Here is a 22,418-nt window from a genome sequence, read left to right as displayed (position 1 = left end):
TTAGTGTAGGGAACAGAAAGGACTGTCTCTCTGAGCCGAGGAAGTTCTGCTGAGTCTTTTTTTGTACCAGGGAAATAGGAGATCCTGCTGGGAAGCACTGAATGTGTAACTTACCTCTGGGAAACTAACGTGTACATAGCACAAGTAATGTAGTATACACTGAAGATACGTTGAGTAAGCAGTGCACATAGGAGGATAACCCCATGAGTGTTAGTTATCGGATCAGCCCATTTAGGGTAGTGCTGTGACTGCACCTGCAGCAGAGCTTGCTCTCCTGTGACAAGCCCAGCAGCGTGATAACACAACGGGACCCAAACCTCACCATATGATCAAGGACTTTATTGACTTGGCACAAAAGCACAGCTTGCAAAAAGAGCCTAATTCACCTGTGGCTTTCTAACGCATATAACACTACACAGGCCCATCTATATGGCTGCAAACAACTGAAGGGGCTGATCACCAGCAGCCGTGTGTCGGTGTGATGTCCCAGCACGATGGCGGGCACTGCTCAGTCCTCGTGTGCAGGCAGGTGGAGGCCGAGATGGCTGCCCACGGGCAGCTGGGCAAACAAGGCCCTGGCCAGCTCGGCAATCCTGTTGTAGGCTCCCAGTGTCCTGAAGTACTCCACGTAGGACCAGAAGTCACTGGAGGAGAAGGGCCAGTATGGCATGGCCACAGGTTCTCGATCTAAAAGAAATCGAGGTAATTATTACAACAGGAAGCTTTTCTGTTGAAAGCTTGGCTCGATGTTGTTTGGGGTTCCCCTCTGCCAGGCATGGGCACAGCCACTGAACCCTCCGTGCCCTTCACCCTCCACTGTCCTATCCAGGGGCACCAGATGGGACAAGGCAGAGAGCAAGACTGAAGGGACACCAACAGCATTGCATTGATTCAGGAATTGCTGAGGTGGATCTCATTTCCAGAAGGCAGCGGGCTATTTAAAAGCAAGGAGGAATGGCAACTTGAAGCCATTTTCCCCACTGCTCTTTCGCTCCATCTTCTGTGCCAAATATAAAAGTCAAAGATGAGAAGAACCAAAATAAACCCTGTAAATGCCGAGAGCTGACCTGCCTCGGGCCCAAATCCAGGCCAGCACAGAATCCTGTCAAACATAAACACTTGCTGCCAACCACACAGTTACAAGCATCTTTCTGTGCATCAAAGCTAAACCCGCTATTTTGATTTTAAGCCCATTTAAATAAAAGGGAGTTGTTCCTTTCATCAGACTCAGCTTCAGACCAGAGTGTTTAGTGGGAATTAAGAGCCTTAATCAATCTTAGCCAGCCAAACGCTGTCTGCAGAATAGAACTGTTAGTATCAGCTGAACTTAGATTCACTTTGCAGTCTGCTGCATGGTCAGTGTGAAAGAGAGCCCTAATTGCTTACAAAGAGAAGAGGACATCGCTGAAGAACATCTTGTTTTTAGACTGCTCTCACCTAAAAGGTTGCCAAATACACTATTTCTTTCATCAGATTTGTGGCAATCTGAAAACGTTTCGCTTTTTGCCATGGAGGACAGTATTTCTTACCAATACCTGGACAGACATCCCGTACTGCTTACCAGGACAGCCAAAATTCTCTGAAGTCTCTCCTATGCTTATAAGTCTGGTGCTTTCCGGTTATGTTTTCATAAAACAGATAAGTAATGACTTGGCCATAACCCCTTGGAGGACTTGTCTTTAAGGGGTCATCATACTTGTTACTGTTTGTTTGTATAGCAGCTCCATCATTGGACTTAATAGATCTGCTTTCCACATTAAAGAAATAGATTAAAAAAGTCACTCTTCTTTCAGGGAGTTACAAGCGACTCTTTGAATTATTACTGATACATAAGAAAGAAAAAGATAAGTGCATTACCATCTCCTTCCAGGATTGATCGGGCATCTGAAAATGAACAGGAAAATCATCAGCACCCACACTCTCACAGAAGAACTTTCAATTCACAAAAGGTGAATTCACAAACAGAAGACGCTGCTTTAGTGTGAAAAGATTTTTGTATTGAAAAAAATCAACCTGAATAAATCTAAGCAGTCTTACCTGTTCTTATGTTCATCAGCATACAGAAGAAAAGGAAGCCGATACTTTTCATCTTCTCTGCAAGCAACTGTTTGTGTTACTGAGAAACAATCTGTACGGCTGGAGATGATTAAAAGAGGTGAGGAACGATGCAAAGTACAGCATTTCATCTCTTATTAGAAAAAGCTGTTCCCAAATAAAGTCATTACTTTGGTCATAACGAGATCCAATTATATTGCATTACATTTGCTGAACTGCATCACAGAGTATTAACAAAAAAAAACCTACCAAAGTATTAACTGGTATTAATTTTTAGGTGGCATAAACCCAAAAGGCTTCTCTGCACTGACACAAAATGAAGTGTTTGCAGAAATATTTTATACTGCGGTTGATTTCCCTCTAGAAATTACCTCTCTTCCCCTCCCCTTTTCTTCTTCTTCTTTCAATAGCAAAGGTCCGTAGCTCTGAGTCAGCCCCAAAAATCCAAAAGGATTTCTAGTGCTGTAAAACAGCAGCACCGTGTAAAGAAGGGTGGGGGGAAAGGAGAGAAACGTCACCGAGTGAATACACCAATCTGATCTCATCGTCTTCACGTAGAATCATTTTAATTGCTCACATTTGCATTATGTTTCAACACTGTGCACACACACACACACACAAAGATCAACTTCAGCAATGAGACTTTGATATGTTGAAAACAGATGAAGAAAATCCAGGACCAAGCTGAGATTTATTACTGCTTTTCCTGACCATCTTAACTTTCTTCCCTTCTCTTCAAGAAAGTAACTGCTTAGAAACGTTATCTGTGCAAATTGTGAAGAGGTTACTGAATTTCTTGCCCACAAAAACACGAAACATTGCATCCTTACAACAACACAAAACTTAAAATGCACAGCTGTACCAAGTGCCCACTGCAGCCAATTAGTCTGCATGAAACAAAAAAGCAGGTCTCTGCTGATGGTGAGTGTATTGCAGCCTTCAGAGAGAAAAGTAAAACAAGCTCCTCTGCCCACCCCCCCGTTAGCTGGAAGCTTTCAGCTGCCTTTAGTCTGAGTCTACAAAAATCACTTCTCCATTGTGATTCTAGAGACCACTTCTTGTTGCATTTCCCCACTGCATCTGTTGCATTTCCCCACTGCATCTGTGGCAGCTGACTGTTGGTGCCTTTGCTATACCACAGCCACTTGCCTGTGGTACGAAGATCATGCAAAGAAAGCCTGCCTGCTCACTCAAAGGCCCAGAATGGAAAGACCCGAGTGAATGGCCTTGCAGGAGGACCCAGCTTTGCTGGAGTTTCTTCCTATCTACATGCAGAGTTTGATAGTCCTGCCAAGAATTAATTAGAGATGTTCCAAGCAAGGGAAAATAAAGAGTTCTTTGTAGCACACTAAGCTGTGCCAACTCATGTGGAGGCTGAAAAGAAAAATATTATGAAAGCAAAACCTATTCTGTCTTCAAAAAGCTTTAATCCTCCTGTTTAGTGTTTCTTATGCCTGCAGGATGGGTACCTGCATCACCCATGTACAGCCAGCAGCTCTGCCCCACTCACCTGCGTTATAGAAGCTGCTGGTGTGAGAAAGCATGTCCCTTTCCTGGTGAAGCCCTTTGATGCAGCCATGTGCTCAGGTCCATGCACCTGCACAGCTTATTTGATTATGATATGCAGACTGGGCTTTGCAGACTATGAGAAGTACATGATAACATGGTCTGGGTGATGATGAAGGAAATAATTTTGCACCTGATGTAGCCCCATCCTGCAGCTCTCCCCTGCAGGAATTAATGAGGCGCTGTGGGAGGATGACAAAGTCACTGAGGTCATCGGGGCCAGGGCCACTCAAGTCACAGCAGGGTCTACTACAACATGGGGTGATCTTCAGTGGACTCACCTAACAGCACTGAGGCTCACACTGGCACACACTGAGATGGGGCAGTGCTGCACCTCCACCTTCTTTATTGTCTTATCCTTTCTTAAACACAGCACTGGACTAGAGGAGAGCTGATGAACTGGAGTGAGCAATGCTCCAGGTGTTCATTGCTTAGCTCCAATGACCGTGCACTCTCCTGGGGCCAAACTAAGAGCCCAGTGTGCACTGATTTGCAGCATATACCACAAGCATGCCATAATTCCCTTTCTTTTTGCACCAGGTCCCTTTGTTCAGACTTCACCCAGACGGCATCCAAAGCCACGGCGCTCTGCTCAGTCTGCAGAGCCTTCTACTAATGGTTGCTACCTTGGAAGTTCTCCCACTGATGGGAAGTAATTGGAAGTGCCACAGTGCCCACAAATGCAGCTTTGACACAACAGCAACCACATATCCCAGTCGATACTGCAGCACTTAAAGAGAGCAACTGCTGGAAGAGTTCAGCAGTTTCGTTTCTACTCCGTCTGCAATAAAAATCACCACCTTGTCAGTCAAGTGTTCTTCATTTTCCAGAAAGACCCATTAGTTCTAAAGGCTGTTACCGCTTCTGCTGGCACTAAGTCCTCCAAGTCCCTCATGCTAGAGAAGGCCGTTGACTCATTCAAGCTGGGTTACACCGAGGAACTTAATGGCAGCCAACGCACCCCACCAACCTGTCCCCAAAGGATCCCATCAATAAGTACTTGCCGTAAATAGCTCTCAAAGCCAGAAAATCCCACATGCTTCAGCCGGCTCTGCCAGAGACAGCAATCAATAGGAGCACTGAGGACATCCTGTTGGGAACAGAGGCACGCAGAGTGGGCACAGCAGTTGTTTGTATGCTTTGCTCCCCAGTGAGGAGCAGTCCCGGAAGCAGCAGTGCCAGGATCCTGCCTTCTGCTCAGCTCCCTTCTGCAGGGCTGACTGACAGCCAGCCTCCGTGAAGAGGCTTTTCTGAGGCTGTTTTCTAACGGGGTCGGGCTACCCAGCGTTGTAAAACCTAAAGGGGATGAGGAAGAATCAGGTGAGGAACTTTCAGGAGCAAATAACTGAATGAGAAGACGGGCAATTAAAATAAACAGGACACGAGGGATTTGACTATCTGATCCCAACCCTAAAAGTAGATTCGTAGTAAAATGCTGCTTATTGTTGAGACGGAAAAGCAAATCAAGCAGGGAAAGGAAACAAACGCACCGCCATGATGATGCCCCTGCTTAAGGGCACGGCCTTTCAGCCTCTGCCCCGCCCCTCCAGGCCGCCGCAGCCAATCCGCGCCGCCTCCCAACCCAGCCGGCTGGTGGCGACCAATAGCGGCAGGACGAGGAGGGCCTGCGGCCGGCCCGGCTCCGCTCGCCGGGGTCGCGGTGTGAAGGCGCGGCCTGGCGGCCGTTGGCGGCGTGTGCAGGTGGCGGCCGGGGGGCGGTAGGCCCGAGCGGGGCCTGGCGGGACCGGGGGAGGCCCGACGGGAAGCGCTACGCCCGCAGTCAGCTCCGCGTCCCCCGGTCACAGCCATGAGCCAGCAGCGAGGCCGAGTTGATGCCGGGGACGCCGTCCGAGAGCTGCAGGCCGGGCCCGGCCGCGTCAAGCGCCGCAAGACCAGGGGCGAGCGCAACAGGGCCAAGTTCGGCCCCGGCTTGCGTAGCGCCAGGTGGAGGGGGGCGAGAAATCCCTGGGCAGGCCTCCCTCCGCCCCGCCCCGTCCCGCCCCCGCACAGCCCCCTGCCGCCCCCCCGGCCCGTCATCATCACCCAGCAGCGCCTCTGCCGCCCCCGGGGGCTCCTCGGCCGGGGAGTGGCCTCCATGGACATAAAGCGGTTGTTGGAGGGTGGGCAGGGGGCAGAGCGCCCCCCACCGCCTGCCGCTGGGGAGACCGCGGGGCCTCCGGAGTCCCCCCGGCCTGTCAAGAGGGTGGAGGAGGAAGGGCGGAGGTCACCCTCCCCTCCGGGGAACCCCCCAGAGAAAGCGGTTGGTGACAGAGAGTCCGTCAACACCGTGAGCTCCGCCCGGGGGCTGGCTGCCCGCCTGTGTGCCCTTCTGCCTCAGCCCCCCGAGTTCTGGGGGCGTGTGCTGGCGGAGGAGAGACGCCGTGCATTGCTGGCCATCCTGCTGGAGCATCACCGCACCCTGCCTGACCTGGCCACGCTCCTTCCCCACAAAAGCGCGGGGGCTGCAGGGGGACTCTCCCACTCACAGCCCCCTGTGCCATCACCTGCCTCCCACCCACCCCCAGGGTTTAGCACTGCCGAAGCAGAGCTGCTTCCCCAGCCCATGCAGAGCAGGGACCCAGCACTCCATCACAGTCACCCCCCTACACCCCCACAGGTCGTCACTCAGGTGAGTGCTCCGGAAAACATCATTTCCCCCAGATACCTTTTTCTCTCCTCAAAGAGGTGATGCCTCCCCAGATACCATCTTTTCCCTGCTGACAACCTTGCTCTCCTCCTGCAGTCACCAACCTGTCTGTCCCAGATCTCACCTCCCGTTTTCAGTACTGAGACGAAGAAGAGGCAAGTGAGTATCCAAACAGGGGTGACCCCATCCCCCATATCAGGAGGGATTGATTTACACTCCCTTCCCCACAGAGCTTGTTCCCCTGGATGTCAGAGGACGAGGATGATGCACATCTTGAAAACTCACCTCCTCAGTTCTGGGTCCGGACCCCCCCCCCACCATTCAGGCCCACCCCTCCTGCACGCTCCCCCATCTCTCATCCTCGTGTAAGGCACTGCACACCCGAACTGGAGCTGCCACCCCAGCCAAGGCAGAGACCGCACTACTGCCGCTGCCGTGCCCCCCTGCAAGCTGATGCTCAGGTGAGTGCCCCAAAGAACTGTTTATCCCACCACCGCCCTCCTCTTTGTCCCTACTGCCAACTGCATGTTCCCTCCCTCAGACTCCAAGACCCCCAGCTGTCCTGCCACCCCCTGTTTTTGGAGCGCAGAGGAGGGAGAGGCAGGTGAGTTCCCCAATGGGGGTGCCCGCCCCTGTCCCACCCCCAGTACGAGAAGGGATTGATTTATGCCCCCTCTTCCCTCAGAGCTGGTTCCCCTTGATGCCAGAGGATGAAGACGACACACATCCTGAAAATTCAGCCCCGTTCTGGATCCGGACCCCCTCACCACCACTATTTAGGGGGCGGACCCCACCCCGCATCCCCTTGAGGGAGCCAGGCTGCACATGTAGGGTAGCATGGGATCCCAGGGCAAGGGACGCAGTCGAGGAGCATGGCCAGATCCACCAACGGTCCTGTGTACCACAGTGTCATCGGGTGTCACAGCATCCCTTGGTGGGGCTGCAAACCCCCCCACAACCCCATCAGTGCCGTGGGAACAGGCTGACACTCCCTGCCTTGCACAGGGGGGCATGCCCTTGTGCTCCCTCCCCACCACACCACCCCCACAAGCACAGCCCCTGTCCCCACAGCTGGCCGCACTCCACCTCGGACCTCCCCATGTGCCACTGCTTGCCCTCCACCAGCTACCGGCCGCAGGGCTGCAGGGGTCCAACAGAGGCACGGTGCAGGGGGTGGCACCTGCCCTGCTGCCCCCACAGCTCTGCTCCCCACAGGGCAGGGGATGGGGACTCCAGCCCTAACACCCGGTTCTTCCCCTGCATGTACTGAGGGCGCAGCAGTGCGGAGGAAGACTCACATTATTGGGGTACCCCTCCCTGTGCTCAATAAAGGCTGTTGTGTCCTATGGCTCTTTCTCTGATGTTTCCTTCTGAGGACCTCCCCGTCTCCTCCCCAGCATCAGCGGGTTGGGTTGTGAACATGAGATGGTGAACATTGACGCTCTAGGTTTTTTACTTTGCTGACATCTCCTAAGTGATGACTGTGCCCAGAGGGGGTCACCAGCGCACAGAGCGGGGGTTCTGCAGGGGGATGTTCCAAGCCTTGCTCCATCTGTCTCAGCTTACTGCCCTACAGCTGCTCGGGCTGCATCCTGTACTGCACTACGGCCAGAGCCCAGCACCTGCTGTACCAATGGCCCAGTGCCGCCATCTTGTGCTGAGGACCCAGCGCCACCATCTTGTGCCAGCAGAGCTGACCTCAAGGCGGACTCCATCCTGACGCAGGGCTGGAGCCGCAGCTTCAACAGCTTCCACTCACCACTTCTGCAGCTCTTCGGCTGGTTGCGGGGCACATAGCCCTGCCAGGCTCCACCACTGTACAATGGACACAACTCAAGTCCCCATGGGATGCTGCCATCAAGGTAGCCAGGCCTCACCTGGGGACAGCCTGATTACTATGTGATTAAATGCTTGCTGATCCCCTCACAATGCCTTGTCCTGCAGCCTTTCGCATGGCGTACAGGGGTTCTGTGTGGGTCCCACCGGGCCACAGTGGTTTTGGCATACACAAAAATGAAATAAAAACCACTGTCTCCAGAGAGCCAGCCAGCTGAGGGCGGACGAACAGTTGCATTAATGTGTGTATGGGAGACTCCATCCCCTCTGAGACCTCATTTAAGGGGTGACTCCCACTGAAGCAGTATCTCTTGGAGATCGCTCACCAGTGAGGACTGCCCCAGCTTCTTCAGCCAAGGCACCACCACTGGTTAGTTTTCCTTTACTTAATATTTACTTATACCATCTGTATATTAATAACCAATACAATGTGTAATTGCTGCGCGGTCCTGGCTTCCCTTCTTTTGGCAGTGCAGAGTTAATTACGAGCGAACTTTAAAACATTGCACATGGATGTTATTTACTGCCTTATTAATGGCATCTGTTATCCCAGCAAATCTCAGCAGTTTGCTCTTGTTCCAGGAAATGACAAAAACCCACTGCACAGAGGGCTGATGCTGTCTTACATGCTTTGGCTGGGAAAGGAGCTATAGGATGTGGCCAAAACACCACGTTTTCACCCGGACTGCGTGCTTGCTCAATGTGTTGCCCCAGCATCTCAGCCCATTGCGACACAAAGGGGTGCACATGGCTTCAGCCAGCAGATCTGAGGGCTGTGATGGATAACTGGCAGCATCTCCATTCCCAGCCTACCCACAGCACGACCCAAGAGGCTGCCGGCACTGGGCTGCTGAGCGCTCCCAGACCGCAGGAGAAGCGTGACTCAGGCAGACTCAGGGCTCGCCTTTGTGCTGCAGCTTCCAGCAGGGCGCAGGGACTGCTGCTGCTGCAGCCTGATTTGCTGGGAGGCTGCCAGCCTCCCTGCCTTCTCCTCCTCTCTGCAGGCAGTTTGCAGGCAGCTCCGCTCTGTTCTCCACTCACCGCTGCATCTCCAGTGACAAGATGACCTGCCACAGGGACATGGCAGGCTGACATCCCCATGGCGGGCATGGAGTGCAGGATCTGGTAATACAGGCAGAGGATGCTGTGGGGAAGGTACGGCTGTGTCTGTGGGGAGCAGGGAGGGGGGGGTGGCACGGTCTGCAGGCAGCTTGCAGCACCTGCATTGCATCCCTGTCCCCACAGGGTGCTGTGACTATTCTGCTTGGGTGAGGGGTGACCCAGGGTGAGGGGCTGCATGCTGCCTGCTGTGTGCAGCTGAGCTGGAGGCAGGCAACCTGCACTCTGCCGTTGCCCCCGGGTCCTTAAAGGCACTTTTCTGAGTGCTGTCCTGTGGGTCACTGGCTGCTCCCCACCTGCAGCAGAGCTGAGCCTGGGGGAAGGGGATCTGAGTGCAGTGCAGCCATTGTCCTGCTCCACCGCTCCTCTCTGACACCGGGAAGTCCCCCAAGCCCTTATCATTATGGCCGTGGTGCAGGGTTCAGCTGGCAGCCAAAATCCTTGTTATGCTCAGGCCTGCTGACCCACTGCTTTGCCACTGCTCTACCGGAGTGCTGTGCTCACTGCCTATCCACAGCCCTTCCTGCCCAGGGTCACCCACTGCCTTCAGCTCACGTGCGTCCTTTTCCTTTGCTCAGGATGGAGATGTGCAGCACCTCCCCACCTAGGAGCAGGAAAGAGCAGCCATGGCAGTGCGTGGCCGGCACACCAAGGTGCTCCCCTCCCAGCTGAACAAAGTGTGCCCTGAGAAAGGGGACGGCCCCGCCACACACCCCAGGGAGATGAGCGACTTCGAGGTGGTCCCCAACCTCCAGCAGAGCAGCAGCAGCGTGGCCAAGGGCCAGAGGAAGACACATTTCCCCTCTGGCAGCAATGAGAAGGCAAGTTGGGGGTCTGGAGCTGGAAGAGGTGGGAGCTGGCCTCACGTGGTGGGAGAACAGTTGTCCTGGAACGCATTGGTGGGGAATATCTGGTTGGGGAGAGCATTAATAAGGCCCTTAGGTACGCCCCAAGCACCAACATCTGTCCCCTGGTGCAAGTTGTGACCCTTTGCAGAAACAACAACCCATCACTGCTCTTCCTGCTCCCTCAGGAAAATCTCATCTCATGGATTCCCGAAAACATCCGGAAAAAAGAGTGCACATACTTTGTGGAAAGCTCCCAGACCTCAGACTCTGGGTAAGTCAGGCTGCCCCTCCTTCCCCTCCCCTGCCTGGGAACAAATGGGGCATCCTGGGGACAAAGCTACATCACTAGGAAACCCCACCTTTGTGTTCAGGGAACTGGTACCAAGGGAATTCACAAAGTCCTTTGTGGCTGTGTTCCTTCCTCCTGCTCTGTGGCACTGCATGGTGAGCCGCTGGGGCTTTGCCCTTTGGGGTTGGCTTGCTTCCCACGGAGCTGGTGGTGTCCATTGCAGGAGGGTGGTGTGTGAGTGTGGCTACCTCAGGGAACAGCACCTGGAAGATGCTGCCAAACCTCCCCTCTTCCTGGGGAAGGAGTGGGACCCCAGCAGACACATCCAGGAAATGCCGACGGATGCTTTTGGTGACATCCACTTCACAGGCCTGGGACAGAAGACAGGAAAGGTGATTCGTTTCTCTCCTCTGTGGTACAATGGGAGTCGGTGAAAAAGTGTGTTGGAGTTGCCCTGCTGCCCTGCCCAGTTCTTTCTACCCAAAATACATGTGCTCCCTATTTACAGTACGTGCGTGTCTCCTCTGATACCCCTCCACGGGTCATCTACCACCTCATGACACAGCACTGGGGCCTTGATGCACCCAACCTGCTCATCTCGGTCACCGGTGGAGCCAAAAACTTCGTCATGAAGCCAAGGCTAAAGAACATCTTCCGGCAAGGGCTAGTCAGAGTGGCCCAGACCACTGGTAAGAGATGCTGCACTGTATAGAGAACCCACCCAGGGCTTAATGCAATGGGCACAGAAAGTGTCTTTTGGGGGATGGAGCATCTTCAAGGAGTGGGTGCTCCTGCAGCCATACAGTGGGACGTTAAGAGGTTGCTGTGAGCAGGGTCTCTCCATTCCCAAGCCCCTCTCTGACCCTTAGGGGCCTGGATCATCACGGGGGGGTCCCATGCTGGTGTGATGAAGCAGGTGGGAGAGGCGGTGCGAGACTTTGTCCTCAGCTGCAGCTACAAGGAAGGCGACATTGTCACCATTGGCATTGCCACCTGGGGGACTGTGTACAACCGGGAGAGCCTCATCTGCCCCATGGTGAGCAGGGCCAGAAGGGGTATTGGTTCCAGGCTGATGCTTTCTGAAACCACTTATGCTTTACCCAGTGCTTTGCAAAGGCATTGTGCTTCTCCTGGGAGCAGCCTCGGCGGGCAAGTGGAGCAGAGACAGGAGTGTGGGGCAAGGCTGATATTTAAACTGCAGGGATGGCTGTTCTGTCTCTGCATGCCATCTTGCTTCCATTCCACACGCTGGTTGATTTGAGCTGCTCCACTTCAACCCCATCAGGCTTTGCCCAGGGTCTCCCTTCCTGTACCTTACAGGGGGGCTTTCCAGCTGAGTATGTACTGGATGAGGAGAACCAAGGTAGCCTCTCGTGCCTGGATAGCAACCATTCCCACTTCATCCTTGTGGACAATGGAACCCATGGGAGGTACGGAGTGGAAATCCCTCTAAGGACCCGGCTGGAGAAATTCATTTCCAAACAGACCAAGGTGAAAGGAGGTAACGGCAACATATAGCCAGGCCAGAGGCAGGGGAGGGGATGAGGCACAATGGGCCAATTCAGCTGCTTAGAGGGGCTCCCTGCAGGGAGGTGACCTGGGCTCTGCTTCTCTGCAGGTGTTGCCATCAAGATCCCCATCGTTTGTGTGGTGCTGGAAGGAGGCCCTGGGACACTCGATGTAAGGAACCACTCCTGGCCTCTTGCAGCAGAGCCAAGAGGGGCAGTGGTGGGATGGGCTCGGACTGGGAAAGCCAGGAGCCAGGGCAGAGGGCAACAGGTCTGCTTATTGCCTAGGGATCACAGAATCAGCCCAACCTCAACCCATCCTCACTATGCCTACTAAACCATGCTACTCAGTGCCACATCTCCACAGTTCTTGAACACCTCCAGGGACAGTGAATCCATCATCCTGAGGTCTCCTGATATTGGTGGGAAATGGGAGATGCAGCTGGATAGGAGTGCTGTGGGGTAGCAACAGGCTCAGGAGGGCTGCTGGCCTCTTGGTGATACTAGGGTCAGCCTCCCTTCTTGGTTGCAGACCATCTACAATGCCATCACCAATGGGACCCCATGTGTGATTGTGGAAGGGTCTGGGCGTGTGGCTGATGTCATTGCCCAGGTGGCTGACCTGCCTGTGTCCGAGATAACCATCGCCTTGATCCGCAAGAAGCTGAGTGTGTTTTTCCACGATACCTATGAGCAATTCACCGAGGGTCAGGTGGTGGAGTGGACCAAAAAGGTGAGCCTCTTGCATGCAGACAGATCCTCTCCCTGAGCATGTGGAGACCCCAGAAGTTCCTGGGGGCAGCAATGCTCTCACTAGGAGCATTTGTTCTGGTGGACCCCAAGAACAGTGTGGCACCAGCCCCAGCTGGGCTGGGGGACAGCACAGTGGGCTGCAGGTGACCCAAGGAGAGCCAGGAGCTGCCCCACACAGGAGGAGATGCTGCTGCTGATTGCCTGCCCACGGCTTTCCTTGTAGATCCAAGACATAGTGCGGAGCCGGCAACTCCTGACCATCTTCAGAGAGGGCAAATATGGTCAGCAGGATGTGGATGTGGCCATCCTCCAGGCACTGTTTAAAGGTGTGAAGCTGGGGGCTGCTAGGGGGTATGAGGGAGCTGAATGGAGTGGTGGTCACAAACTTGGCTTGTGCAGTCACCAAAGGGCCCAAATGCTGAGCTGATCAGGAAGAGATGTTTCTCCCCAAGGGTCAGGCCTCCAGTGGGGGCTTCCAGAGTGTAAACAATCCCCTGCTCTAACACACGCACTTGGCATTCAGCATCCCGAAACCAGGACCACTTTGGTCGTGAGAACTGGGACCACCAGCTGAAGTTAGCCGTGGCCTGGAATAGGGTGGACATTGCTCGGAGTGAGATCTTCACAGATGACTATGAGTGGAAGGTAAGGCAGTACCTGTGCTGCTTGTCTGCTGCATGGCCATGTGGGAGACACTGGGCTGGGGGCTGAGGGTAGGAAAGGCTAAGGGGCTTTCTCCCATTCCTAACTACAAACAGAGCTGAACTGGGTTTAATTTGCTTCACTGCTTGTAACGATCCTACATAATTGTTTACAAAGGTGGTTGGTATTTCATTCCAAACTGGCATCTTTGAAAGACAGTGTACCAACCTAGAGTCTTTTGATACCTAGACACCTCTTGGTAGCCCTGTCCTATGGTCTCTGCCAATACCATCATGCCAAGTAGCTGAAACCTTCCCACATCCAAGCAGGGTGCAAGGTGTGACTCTGCTGTGGGGCCATGGAGCCCCTCACCTCTGCCTCTGGTCTGCCAGCCCACAGATCTCCACTCCGTGATGGCAGCTGCCCTAATCTCCAACAAGCCGGAGTTTGTGAAGCTATTTGTGGAGCAGGGAGTGCGTCTCAAGGAGTTTGTCACCTTGGACACCCTGGTTTACCTCTATGACAACATGGCTCCGTCCTGCCTGTTCCACAGCAAGCTGCAGAAGGTCCTCCTGGAGGAGAAGGAGAACACAGCCAGCTCCAAAATGCCACGAATCCAACTGCATCATGTCTCCCAGGTGCTGCGGGAGCTGCTGGGCCGCTCCACACAACCTCTGTACCCCAAGCCCAAGCACACGGAGCGGCCCCGGCTCTCCATCCCTGTCCCGCACGTCAAGTTGAACGTACGCATCTCCAGGTTACGTGATGGCAGGGTTGTATTAGGGAGGGGGGGGCACTGGCTGAAGAAACAGATGAAACTGATGAGCAGAACCCAGTGGGGTGGAGGACAGAGGGGCTCCTTGGGCACTGGGCAGGCTTGGCACAACCCCTGTGATTATGAGAGGCTTTTCCAGCATGAGCCCAGCCTTGGCCATTCCTCTCTGCAGCAAAGGCCCTTCCGTGGCTGGTGGAGGCAGGCACTGTCTCCTCTTGGCAGTCCCTTGGCAGGCAAACAGCTCTGACTGTTTCATACTTCTCAGGTTCAGGGCTCAAGCCTCCGGTCCCTCTACAAACGCACCTCTGGCCGAGTCACCTTCACCACTGACCCAGTCCGTGACCTCCTCATCTGGGCCGTGGTCCAGAGCCACAAAGAACTGGCAGAAATCATCTGGGCCCAGGTATTGCAGCTCAAACCCATCATTTCTAAATGTAAGGCTCAGCTGAAACCAAACCTCCAAAGCCCAAGAGGCAAGACTATGTGGAGTCACAAACATCCCATCACCCATGGCTTCCTATTACAAGAGCAGGGTTGCCCCTATACTCCCAGTATAGTACTCCCTATACTCTTTTGCCCCAGAGCCAGGACTGCATGGTGGCTGCTCTGGCCTGCAGCAAGATCCTGAAGGAACTGGCCAAGGAGGAGGAAGACACGGACACCACTGATGAAATGCTGGCCCTGGCCGAGCAGTACGAGCAGAAAGCAATTGGTGAGTAGGAGGGACAGCAGCAACCCAGAACATTCTCATGTCTTGTCATGCTGGAGGTGTGTAAAAGGTGGCAGGTACGATGGATGGTGTAGAGCCATGCTGATGCTCACCTCATGCTGCAAACATCTCCTTGGTGCTCCTCCTGCTGAGCAATGGGGTGGCCCAGAGCTCAGCCGTATCTCCCTGCTCTCCCAGGTGTGTTCACAGAGTGCTATCGCAAGGACGAAGAGAGAGCCCAGAAGCTCCTCGTCCGTGTCTCTGAGGCCTGGGGGAAGACAACCTGTCTGCAGCTGGCATTGGAGGCCAAGAACATGAATTTTGTGTCCCATGGAGGCGTGCAGGTGAGGTCCCAACCTGGTGAAATCACCACAGAAATCACTCATCCCTGACACCCCTGTGGGAAAGCTCATGCTCCACGAGCTGGACTTGCGAATCAGCCAGGATGCAGAGGAGGCTCCTCTAGCAGTGTTCCTCTTCCTCCTCACAGGCCTTCCTAACCAAAGTCTGGTGGGGGAAGATGTGTGTGGACAACGGGCTTTGGCGGGTGATTATGTGCATGCTCTTCTTCCCACTCCTCTACACCAGCTTCATCGCCTTCAGGTACTTCTTGCAGCTGGGGCACGTGCACAGGGAGGCAGGTTATGCTTCAGCTCCCTCCTCCATCTGGCTCACAAACCTCAGGCAGTCGAGCCATGCCTCTATCCTTGCTGCCCTCAGGGAGAAGAAGATGCAGCCCATGGGCTGCCTGACACGTTTCCGAGCCTTCTTCACAGCACCTGTCGTCATCTTCCACATGAACATCCTCTCTTACTTCACTTTCCTCTTGCTCTTCGCCTACGTCCTGATGGTCGACTTCCAGCCATCACCATCCTGGTGGGAGTACCTCATCTACTTCTGGCTCTTCTCCCTGGTGTGTGAGGAGACCCGCCAGGTATGGGGAAGGCTGAGCAGGGTTTGGGAGGGGCTGGGCTGCTGGGAGCCCTTCTGGTGGTCCTGGAAGGTCCTGTGCTTTGTCCATGCCCTGGCACAAAACCCTGTAGGCTCAGGTCCGCTTCAGGTAAGCAAAAGAGTCCGGCGATGGCCAGCAGGTCTCTGTCCCTCTGTAAGGCACATGAATACCCTGTAGTGCTTCAACTGATATTCCAACCCCGCTTCTTTTCCCAATAGCTCTTGCATGATCCAGATGGGCTCGGAGTCCTGAAGATGGCTTCCCTGTATTTCAAAGACTTCTGGAACAAGTTGGATGTCGGTGCCATCGTGGTGTTCATCGTGGGGCTGACCTGCAGGTGAGTGGCAGTGCTCGGGGCCGAGCTGCAGGCTGCAGTGGGCTCTATGCTCCTTCCACAACTGCGCACCATTTTAGCTCCAATTTCTTCTTCAAAAGACTGAAGATTGTCATAGCCATGTGATTAATCCTGACCGCTGTTTCCTGCCGCTTTTAGGGGAGGTGTTTTTCCTGCTGCAGCTCTCACTCAGCACTCCAGGGAAGGTCACAGATACTGCAGAAATACATGGCTGTAAAATCAGAAAAAAAGAACCCCTCTGTTGGCACTGAGATGTTCCTTTCCTCTGTTCTGTGCCCAGGCTGATTCCATCGACGCTATACCCCGGGCGCATCATATTATCACTGGCATTTATCATTTTCTGCCTGCGTCTGATGCACATTTTCACCGTCAGCAAGACTCTGGGGCCCAAGATCATCATTGTGAAGCGCATGGTGAGGGCTGCCCTGCCTTGCTCTGCCCTGCCTGCAGGGGACGTGCCACCCATCTCATCCTACCCTGGAGGGCGCTGTGCTCCAGGACACACTTTTGCTTCATGGTGTCTTTGCAGATGAAGGATGTCTTCTTCTTCCTCTTCCTGCTGGCAGTGTGGGTGATGTCCTTTGGGGTTGCCAAGCAGGCCATCCTGATCCACAACGAGGAACGTGTGGAGTGGCTTTTCCGTGGTGTGTTCTACCACTCCTACCTGACCATCTTTGGGCAGATCCCCTCCTACATCGATGGTAAGGGATGCTGGCCTGTGGCTGTGTGGCATGAGCCCACTGACTGTTACAGAGCCAGGAGGTGTCACACTCATGCAGCCACACAGTCCTGCACAGGTCTCCTCTCCACGCTACAGGGTAAGGCCAGGAGGGAGCAGAGACAAAGTGTAGGGCATGTTCAGAGTGTTGCCACCATTCCAAAGCCAGGGTCTGAATCTGCCTCAGGACAGCCAGTCAAGATGTGCAAAGGCACAGGAGCAGGGTGCTCCTGGTTGTGGTGGAACAGCGCTGTGCTCTCTTGCAGGGGTGAACTTCAACATCGATCAGTGCAGCCCCAATGGGACTGACCCCTACAAGCCCAAGTGTCCAGAGACCAACGAGGACAACAAGGAGCCCATCTTCCCAGAGTGGCTGACGGTCATCTTGCTGTGCCTGTACCTGCTCTTCACCAACATCCTCCTCCTGAACCTCCTCATCGCCATGTTCAAGTGAGTCCGACCTGGAGCCCCGGTCCTGACTGTGAATCACGCTGCCTTTACTTGCAGGCTTGGCCCTAGGCAGGGCAGCAGGCAGACGAGGGGTGCCCCCTTACTCCCCTGCACAGCTGACACCCGGGCTCTGTCCCCAGCTACACGTTCCAGCAGGTCCAGCAGCACACAGACCAGATCTGGAAGTTCCAGCGACACGACCTCATTGAGGAGTACCACGGCCGCCCACCTGCACCTCCACCCTTCATCCTCCTCAGCCACCTGCAGCTCCTGGTGCGGCGGGGGCTGCTCCGCAGGCCGGCCATGCGCCACAGGCAGCTGAGTGAGGAGCAGCCCTTGCCCTTCCTCAGCATCCCCAAAGGGAGATGAGGTGCCTGGGGAACTGACAGCCCTGCTGCCCCCTTCCTCCTGCAGAAGAGAAGCTGGAGAAGAACGAAGAAGCCGCCCTCCTCTCCTGGGAGATGTACCTGAAGGAGAACTACCTGCAGCACCAGCAGTGTCAGGAGAAGCAGAACACGGAGCAGAAGATCCGAGACATTGCACAGAGGTACCGTCACACCTCAGACAGGGACACCCCTCCTGTTCTGAGCAGGAAGGATTTGAGACTGGAGCTCTTGCTGCACTCCCTGTCATGCATACATAGGGGGGATGCTCATGGGAATCTGTGTTTTGGAGGCGCAGGCACCCACGCAGTGTAGGCTGCTGAGCACCTGCAGCAGCCATGGCTCCTAAGGAGGTTTTTCTTTGCACCATTCCTCCAGAGTCGATGTGCTGGCAGACCTGCTGGACATGGATCGGGTGAAGAGGACGAGTCTGGTGGAGCAGAGATTGGGCACCCTGGAAGATCAGGTGAGGCAAAAACTGAACAACTGCCTTGGGAGCGTGAGCTTTTCCAAGGGCATGGGTCAACTGAGCCACAATAGGAAGTCCTTCTGAACCAGCTCCCCTTAAAACATTAGAGTTTCCTTAAGAAAACAATGGCCTCAAAGAGAAAAAGGCATATGGGAAATGGAACATTGTAAGATGAGCTTCTGCACTGTTCATCCAGCTCTTCTCCTGGGCCTGAGAGAGCCCTCCAGACTCTCACCTATCCCATGCAGATCCATCAGAATGCAAAAGCCCTGAGGTGGATCATGCAGGCACTGCAGGGCAGTGGCTTCAGCTCAGAGGAGGATATACCGCCCTTGGGTAAGCACAGCCCCAGCAGCACAGCCCAAAGGGATGCCAGGAGCCAAGACACAGCATTGGAGCCAGGCAGTCCCACTGGCCTCAGCATCAGTCCTGCTGAGGCTCAGCACCTGCCCTGTGAGGCCTTGCTGTCTCTGCATTGCAGTCTCCAGCAGGACCTCAGAGGAGAAGGAGTTGGATCTGGAGGAGAAGCCTGAAGAGAAGCAGCCACCATACCATGTACTGGCCCGGAACCTCCTCTACCCAGGGTCCCACACCATCCGCTTCCCTGTGCCTGATGAGAAGGTGCCCTGGGAGGTAGGAACTCAGGTGGTGGGGCTGGAGGAAGGCTGGGGGCTGGAGGAGGATGGGAAGTGGGAAGGGGAGCAGAGCCATTGTTGCAGCAAGAGAGAGAAGTATCATACTTGGAAGCTGCTGTTCTCCCCAGCCCTGAGATGAGCAGCTTCTTGGAGGCACTGCCAGTGCTCAGTGAATGGGAGCTGGGTCTCCAGTGCACAGAGGGTCCAGGCATGGCCAGAGATACCTCCCTGGGAAAACACTGTGGCTGTGCTCAGTGAGACAAGGCTGGGTTTCACGCGGGGATGTCTGGAGGTGTTCTGAATGGAAAGGCACATCTGAGCTGCCAGTGGGGCTGACACAACCGTATGCCCTGCAGGTGGATTTCCAGCTCTATGACCCTCCTGCCTATTCAGCCGACCACAGGGATTCAGCTGTGCAAGACCCCTTCAGCCCGTGAGTATCCCCTCCCCATCCAGCCTCCCACCTCTGCCCTATCCCCACACATGGCACAGCTTGTCCTCACTGCCGGGCTGCCTCCTGTGCCCAGCTCCTTGGAGTCTCTCCTGAAGATCAATTACAATGCCATGGATGGGCTGATCGACAGGCAGAGCTTCCACGGCCTCTATGCCGTGCGGGACGGACTGCCACTGTGAGTGCTCCCACTATGGGGACGTGGGCAAGGTAGGGCAGTGTCTGGGTTGCTGATGAAGATGTTGAAGAGCACCAGTCCCAAGATGGACCTGTGCCCATGGCAGGGGGTTGGAACTCAATGATCTTTGAGATCCTTTCCAACCCAACCCATTCTGTGATACTATGAATTAGGGAGGGTGGTCCGGGGCTTTGGGCAGCCTCCAGCCTACTTGCTCTCTCCCACCAGGAATCCCATGGGCAGGACGGGGCTCTGTGGTCGCGGGAGGCTGCACTGCTTTGGGCCCAACCATGCCCTGCACCCAGTTGTGACCCGGTGAGCATGTAGGGGTGCTGGTGACACAATGAAGGGGGCATGAAGCCATTTCAGACCAAGGAGAGGGAGTTGATCATGGCTTGCAGCATAACATCGGCCTCTCTCACAGCTGGAGGAGGAATTTGGATGGGTCCATCATCAGGAAGAGCCTGAAGAAGATGCTGGAGGTCCTTGTGGCCCAGTATCCCCTGTCAGACGTCTGGGCGCTGCCCGGGGTAAGAGCCAGAGCAGAGCAACTCCAGCCACATTCTCAATCCATTGGTGGGAAGCTCCAGGAGCAGCAGCGGGTGATTGAGCACCACGGAGGGCTTCTGGCAGCAGGAGGAGGGAGGGAGGCCCTGCTGCTGCCTGCTCCCCTCCACCCAGCCTGGGGCAGCCATGGGATAAGCCGTGCTGGTGGCAGCTGGGCTGTGAGAGCTGTTTGGGTGCAGGGCTCGCTGGAGCCGGGTGAGACGCTGCCGCTAAAGCTCAAGTGGATCCTGCGTCGGGAGTTCTGGCCTCAGTTCCAAAACCTGCTGAAACAAGGCACCGAGGTACAGGCACACAGGGCTCTTGGTGCACTAAGAGCGGTGGTTATGGCTCTGCTAATGCAGCACTCCTTCCCTGTGCACAGATACACAAGGGGTACCTCGACGATCCCCGCAACACAGATAACGCCTGGGTTGAGACTGTTGCCATCAGCGTGCACTTTGACAATCAGAACGATGTGGAGATGAAGCGGCTGAATTCGGTAAGGGCCTCTTGCCTCTGCAGCTCCCTGCACTGGCTGCTAGCAGGTGTGGGGCAGATGAGCTCCCTGAGCAAGGCAGACCCCTCTGAACAGACTGTCCAGGCAGTCACCATCCCTGGGCAGAGCTGAGGAGATGAGGGACGAGGTCAGTGGGCATGGTGAGGTCAGTGGGCATGGTGAGGTCAGTGGGCATGGTGAGGTGGGCTGGGGTTGGACTTGGGGATCTCAGTGGCCTTTTCTAACCATAGTAACTCTATGAATTTCTTTAGCTCCAGCCTCAGATCTCACTCTCATCAGGAGTAAAACGTCTCCAGCTGTGTGCAGGGGAGGGGGAACACAGGGCTGTCAGTGGGGTGGCACCATCACAGGGGTCCCAAAACCTCAGGCTGGGAGGCTGGTGGTGCTGCTGAGTGCAGCTGGCCCTGCCACAGCGTGCACATGGTGTCCTGCTCCCCTTCCAGTTCCTCCAGGGCTGCGACCCGGAGCTGTGCATCCGCTGGCAGGTGCTGGACAGGAGGATCCCGCTGCACGCCAACCACAAGCTGCTCCTGCAGAAGGTCTCCACCCTGCTGGGCGCCTACTACTGAGTTCTCAGGCACAGCCAAAGCTGTTGCAGCCCTGGGCCAGGATCTGGCTGCTATGCCCCAGCTCACCTGCGAGGCCATGGGCTGCCATTGGCAGCAGCATTGACAGCCAGCAGCTCACCCTTACCCACCCTCCATCTGGGTGGGCACTGCGTGTGAGCACACAGGGCATCTACCAGGCAGCTCTGCTCCCCAGTCCACACTCTGAGCCCCAGGAACCTCAGCACAGCTCCTGGAGGATTACTCAGGGTCTCTTGCAAGATGCTGCCCTGCAAGTTGCTGTGACATCTGTCCTCGTATCTCCAGTTGCCTCAGACCCAGTGATGTACTGAGCTGTGATCCAGCATCTCTGAAGGTGAGAGCAGCTCTTGGCTCACACACCTATGGCTTTATACCTCCGCACAAGTCCACCTTCTCAAGTATTTTGTGACCCTATGTGTGTATGCTGAGCACCGCATCGTAGCTGATATCCTTCCTGCTGCTAAATGGCACCTGCCTGCCCACCCCCTTGTGTACATGGACAGAAAAGGGCAGCCTGCTGGGACATGTGGGGGTCTGTCCTTTGCAGACACTGGGGCAGGTGGGGACTCGAGCAAGGACACGATTGTATCCATCTCACACATCTCTGCTCACCTTTTCTGCTGCCTGCCATAGGGACGATGAGGCACAGCAGAGATGCTTCCCAGGTCCTCTCAGTAGCCCAGAACAGCCCCATGGGGGTGGATCACACCTAGGTCTGCTTAGAGAGGGATTCCATCTCCCCTCACTCTCCCCATGGAGACACAGACACAGCCAGGGCTGTTCTCCCCCACCGGTGGCCATTGCAGCACAATTGTGGTTTCACCATTAAGGTGCTGGGGCTGGGAGAGGGGGTCCAGCTGGGATCTTAGTCAACGCTGCTCAATAAACAGTGTACTGAACAAACTCGGTCATTCCTGCAGACTGTGCTTCCAGGATGTTCTCACCCCAATCTTATAGCACAAATCCAACCCACATGCAGACTCACCCACGTTATGAGCTTTGGGCTTCCTGGATCCCACACCCCCCTATACTCCCATCGCCCCTTACAGTGATACTCAGCGGCTCCTCACCAAGCTCCAGCTCTGAGTCATGCTGCTGTGCCACACTTTGACCTTAAAAAAGCCACCTCCAAATCACTGCTTGGCAAACTCCTTGGAAACGTGACTTGTACCAGCTCATGGACCAGATGGGAAAAGCAAAAGAACTCCAGGTTTTGTTATTTAAAACCCCAGCGATGATTAGTGCGGGGAATCTGACTCACTGTGTTTTTAACACTTGGGGTTGATGAGATGGGAATCTGCTGTTGCTGCTCCCCAGCAGCACATCACCGCATCCCATATGGAAGCTGGCTGTGGGCTGGGGCAGAAGCTCCCAGGCTGTGCTCATCTCTACACCCCATCCTACAGCACCTTGTGCATGTCCTAGTGGAC

The 22,418-nt window shown here is 54.9% G+C and overlaps 4 protein-coding genes across 11 annotated transcripts; 3 read left to right on the top strand and 1 right to left on the bottom strand.

Moving 5' to 3' along the window:
* Window positions 1-319: 319 nt before the first annotated feature.
* OTOS (otospiralin) lies at window positions 320-5,905 on the bottom strand. Of its 7 annotated transcripts, none has more exons than XM_072343965.1 (5): window positions 5,665-5,905; window positions 4,626-4,917; window positions 2,038-2,136; window positions 1,858-1,884; window positions 320-687 (listed from the first exon to the last, which is right to left on the bottom strand). In XM_072343965.1, exons 3-5 carry the CDS (start codon window positions 2,087-2,089, stop codon window positions 509-511), a joined length of 258 nt encoding a protein of 85 aa, XP_072200066.1. In that variant the 5' UTR covers window positions 2,090-2,136; window positions 4,626-4,917; window positions 5,665-5,905; the 3' UTR covers window positions 320-508. The 7 variants fall into 7 exon arrangements, with proteins under 7 accessions (XP_072200066.1, XP_072200067.1, XP_072200063.1 ...); XM_072343966.1 differs by lacking the exon at window positions 5,665-5,905 and adding an exon at window positions 5,112-5,169; XM_072343962.1 differs by having other exon boundaries at window positions 321-687; window positions 3,566-4,917; window positions 5,665-5,818.
* Window positions 4,914-7,538, top strand: LOC140256277 (uncharacterized). Its single transcript, XM_072344653.1, has 6 exons — window positions 4,914-4,941; window positions 6,147-6,250; window positions 6,365-6,427; window positions 6,499-6,729; window positions 6,810-6,872; window positions 6,954-7,538. The coding sequence occupies exons 2-6, from the start codon at window positions 6,185-6,187 to the stop codon at window positions 7,536-7,538; spliced, it is 1,008 nt and encodes a 335-aa protein (XP_072200754.1). The 5' UTR covers window positions 4,914-4,941; window positions 6,147-6,184.
* On the top strand, window positions 5,294-6,103 carry PRR19 (proline rich 19; the record flags this gene model as incomplete). The annotated part of the gene is made up of 1 exon (XM_072344646.1): window positions 5,294-6,103. A coding segment is annotated over exon 1 (675 nt), but the record flags the coding sequence as incomplete, so codon positions are not given.
* A 1,577-nt stretch (window positions 7,539-9,115) lies between the features above and the next one.
* On the top strand, window positions 9,116-21,905 carry TRPM2 (transient receptor potential cation channel subfamily M member 2). Of its 2 annotated transcripts, XM_072343959.1 has the most exons (33): window positions 9,116-9,259; window positions 9,802-10,044; window positions 10,257-10,342; window positions 10,584-10,752; window positions 10,869-11,049; window positions 11,230-11,396; window positions 11,681-11,861; window positions 11,979-12,040; window positions 12,401-12,601; window positions 12,845-12,947; window positions 13,145-13,266; window positions 13,656-14,006; window positions 14,304-14,441; window positions 14,621-14,750; window positions 14,946-15,091; window positions 15,238-15,350; window positions 15,468-15,681; window positions 15,918-16,036; window positions 16,335-16,467; window positions 16,584-16,755; window positions 17,039-17,222; window positions 17,363-17,544; window positions 17,637-17,769; window positions 17,984-18,071; window positions 18,323-18,410; window positions 18,556-18,707; window positions 19,066-19,142; window positions 19,237-19,338; window positions 19,567-19,653; window positions 19,763-19,868; window positions 20,085-20,186; window positions 20,267-20,383; window positions 20,845-21,905. In XM_072343959.1, the coding sequence occupies exons 2-33, from the start codon at window positions 9,850-9,852 to the stop codon at window positions 20,968-20,970; spliced, it is 4,527 nt and encodes a 1,508-aa protein (XP_072200060.1). In that variant the 5' UTR covers window positions 9,116-9,259; window positions 9,802-9,849; the 3' UTR covers window positions 20,971-21,905. The 2 variants fall into 2 exon arrangements, with proteins under 2 accessions (XP_072200060.1, XP_072200058.1); XM_072343957.1 differs by having other exon boundaries at window positions 9,121-9,259; window positions 15,238-15,681; window positions 20,845-21,889.
* Window positions 21,906-22,418: the final 513 nt, after the last annotated feature.

This window comes from Excalfactoria chinensis, chromosome 9 (assembly GCF_039878825.1).
Source record: "Excalfactoria chinensis isolate bCotChi1 chromosome 9, bCotChi1.hap2, whole genome shotgun sequence".
Lineage (NCBI taxonomy): Eukaryota > Metazoa > Chordata > Aves > Galliformes > Phasianidae > Excalfactoria > Excalfactoria chinensis.
This window is presented reverse-complemented; position numbering and strand designations above follow the sequence as displayed.

Coding starts and splice junctions, on each gene's coding strand:
- OTOS (XM_072343965.1), bottom strand. CDS start 2,089: ATGAAAAGTATCGGCTTCCTTTTCTTCTGTATGCTGATGAACATAAGA. Junction 1,885..2,037: donor GCTGATGAACATAAGAACAG/GTAAGACTGCTT, acceptor GTTCATTTTCAG/ATGCCCGATCAATCCTGGAA. Junction 688..1,857: donor ATCAATCCTGGAAGGAGATG/GTAATGCACTTA, acceptor GATTTCTTTTAG/ATCGAGAACCTGTGGCCATG.
- LOC140256277 (XM_072344653.1), top strand. CDS start 6,185: ATGCAGAGCAGGGACCCAGCACTCCATCACAGTCACCCCCCTACACCC. Junction 6,251..6,364: donor CCCCACAGGTCGTCACTCAG/GTGAGTGCTCCG, acceptor CTCCTCCTGCAG/TCACCAACCTGTCTGTCCCA. Junction 6,730..6,809: donor CCCTGCAAGCTGATGCTCAG/GTGAGTGCCCCA, acceptor TCCCTCCCTCAG/ACTCCAAGACCCCCAGCTGT.
- TRPM2 (XM_072343957.1), top strand. CDS start 9,850: ATGGCAGTGCGTGGCCGGCACACCAAGGTGCTCCCCTCCCAGCTGAAC. Junction 10,753..10,868: donor TGGGACAGAAGACAGGAAAG/GTGATTCGTTTC, acceptor CCCTATTTACAG/TACGTGCGTGTCTCCTCTGA. Junction 20,187..20,266: donor TGCTGAAACAAGGCACCGAG/GTACAGGCACAC, acceptor CCCTGTGCACAG/ATACACAAGGGGTACCTCGA.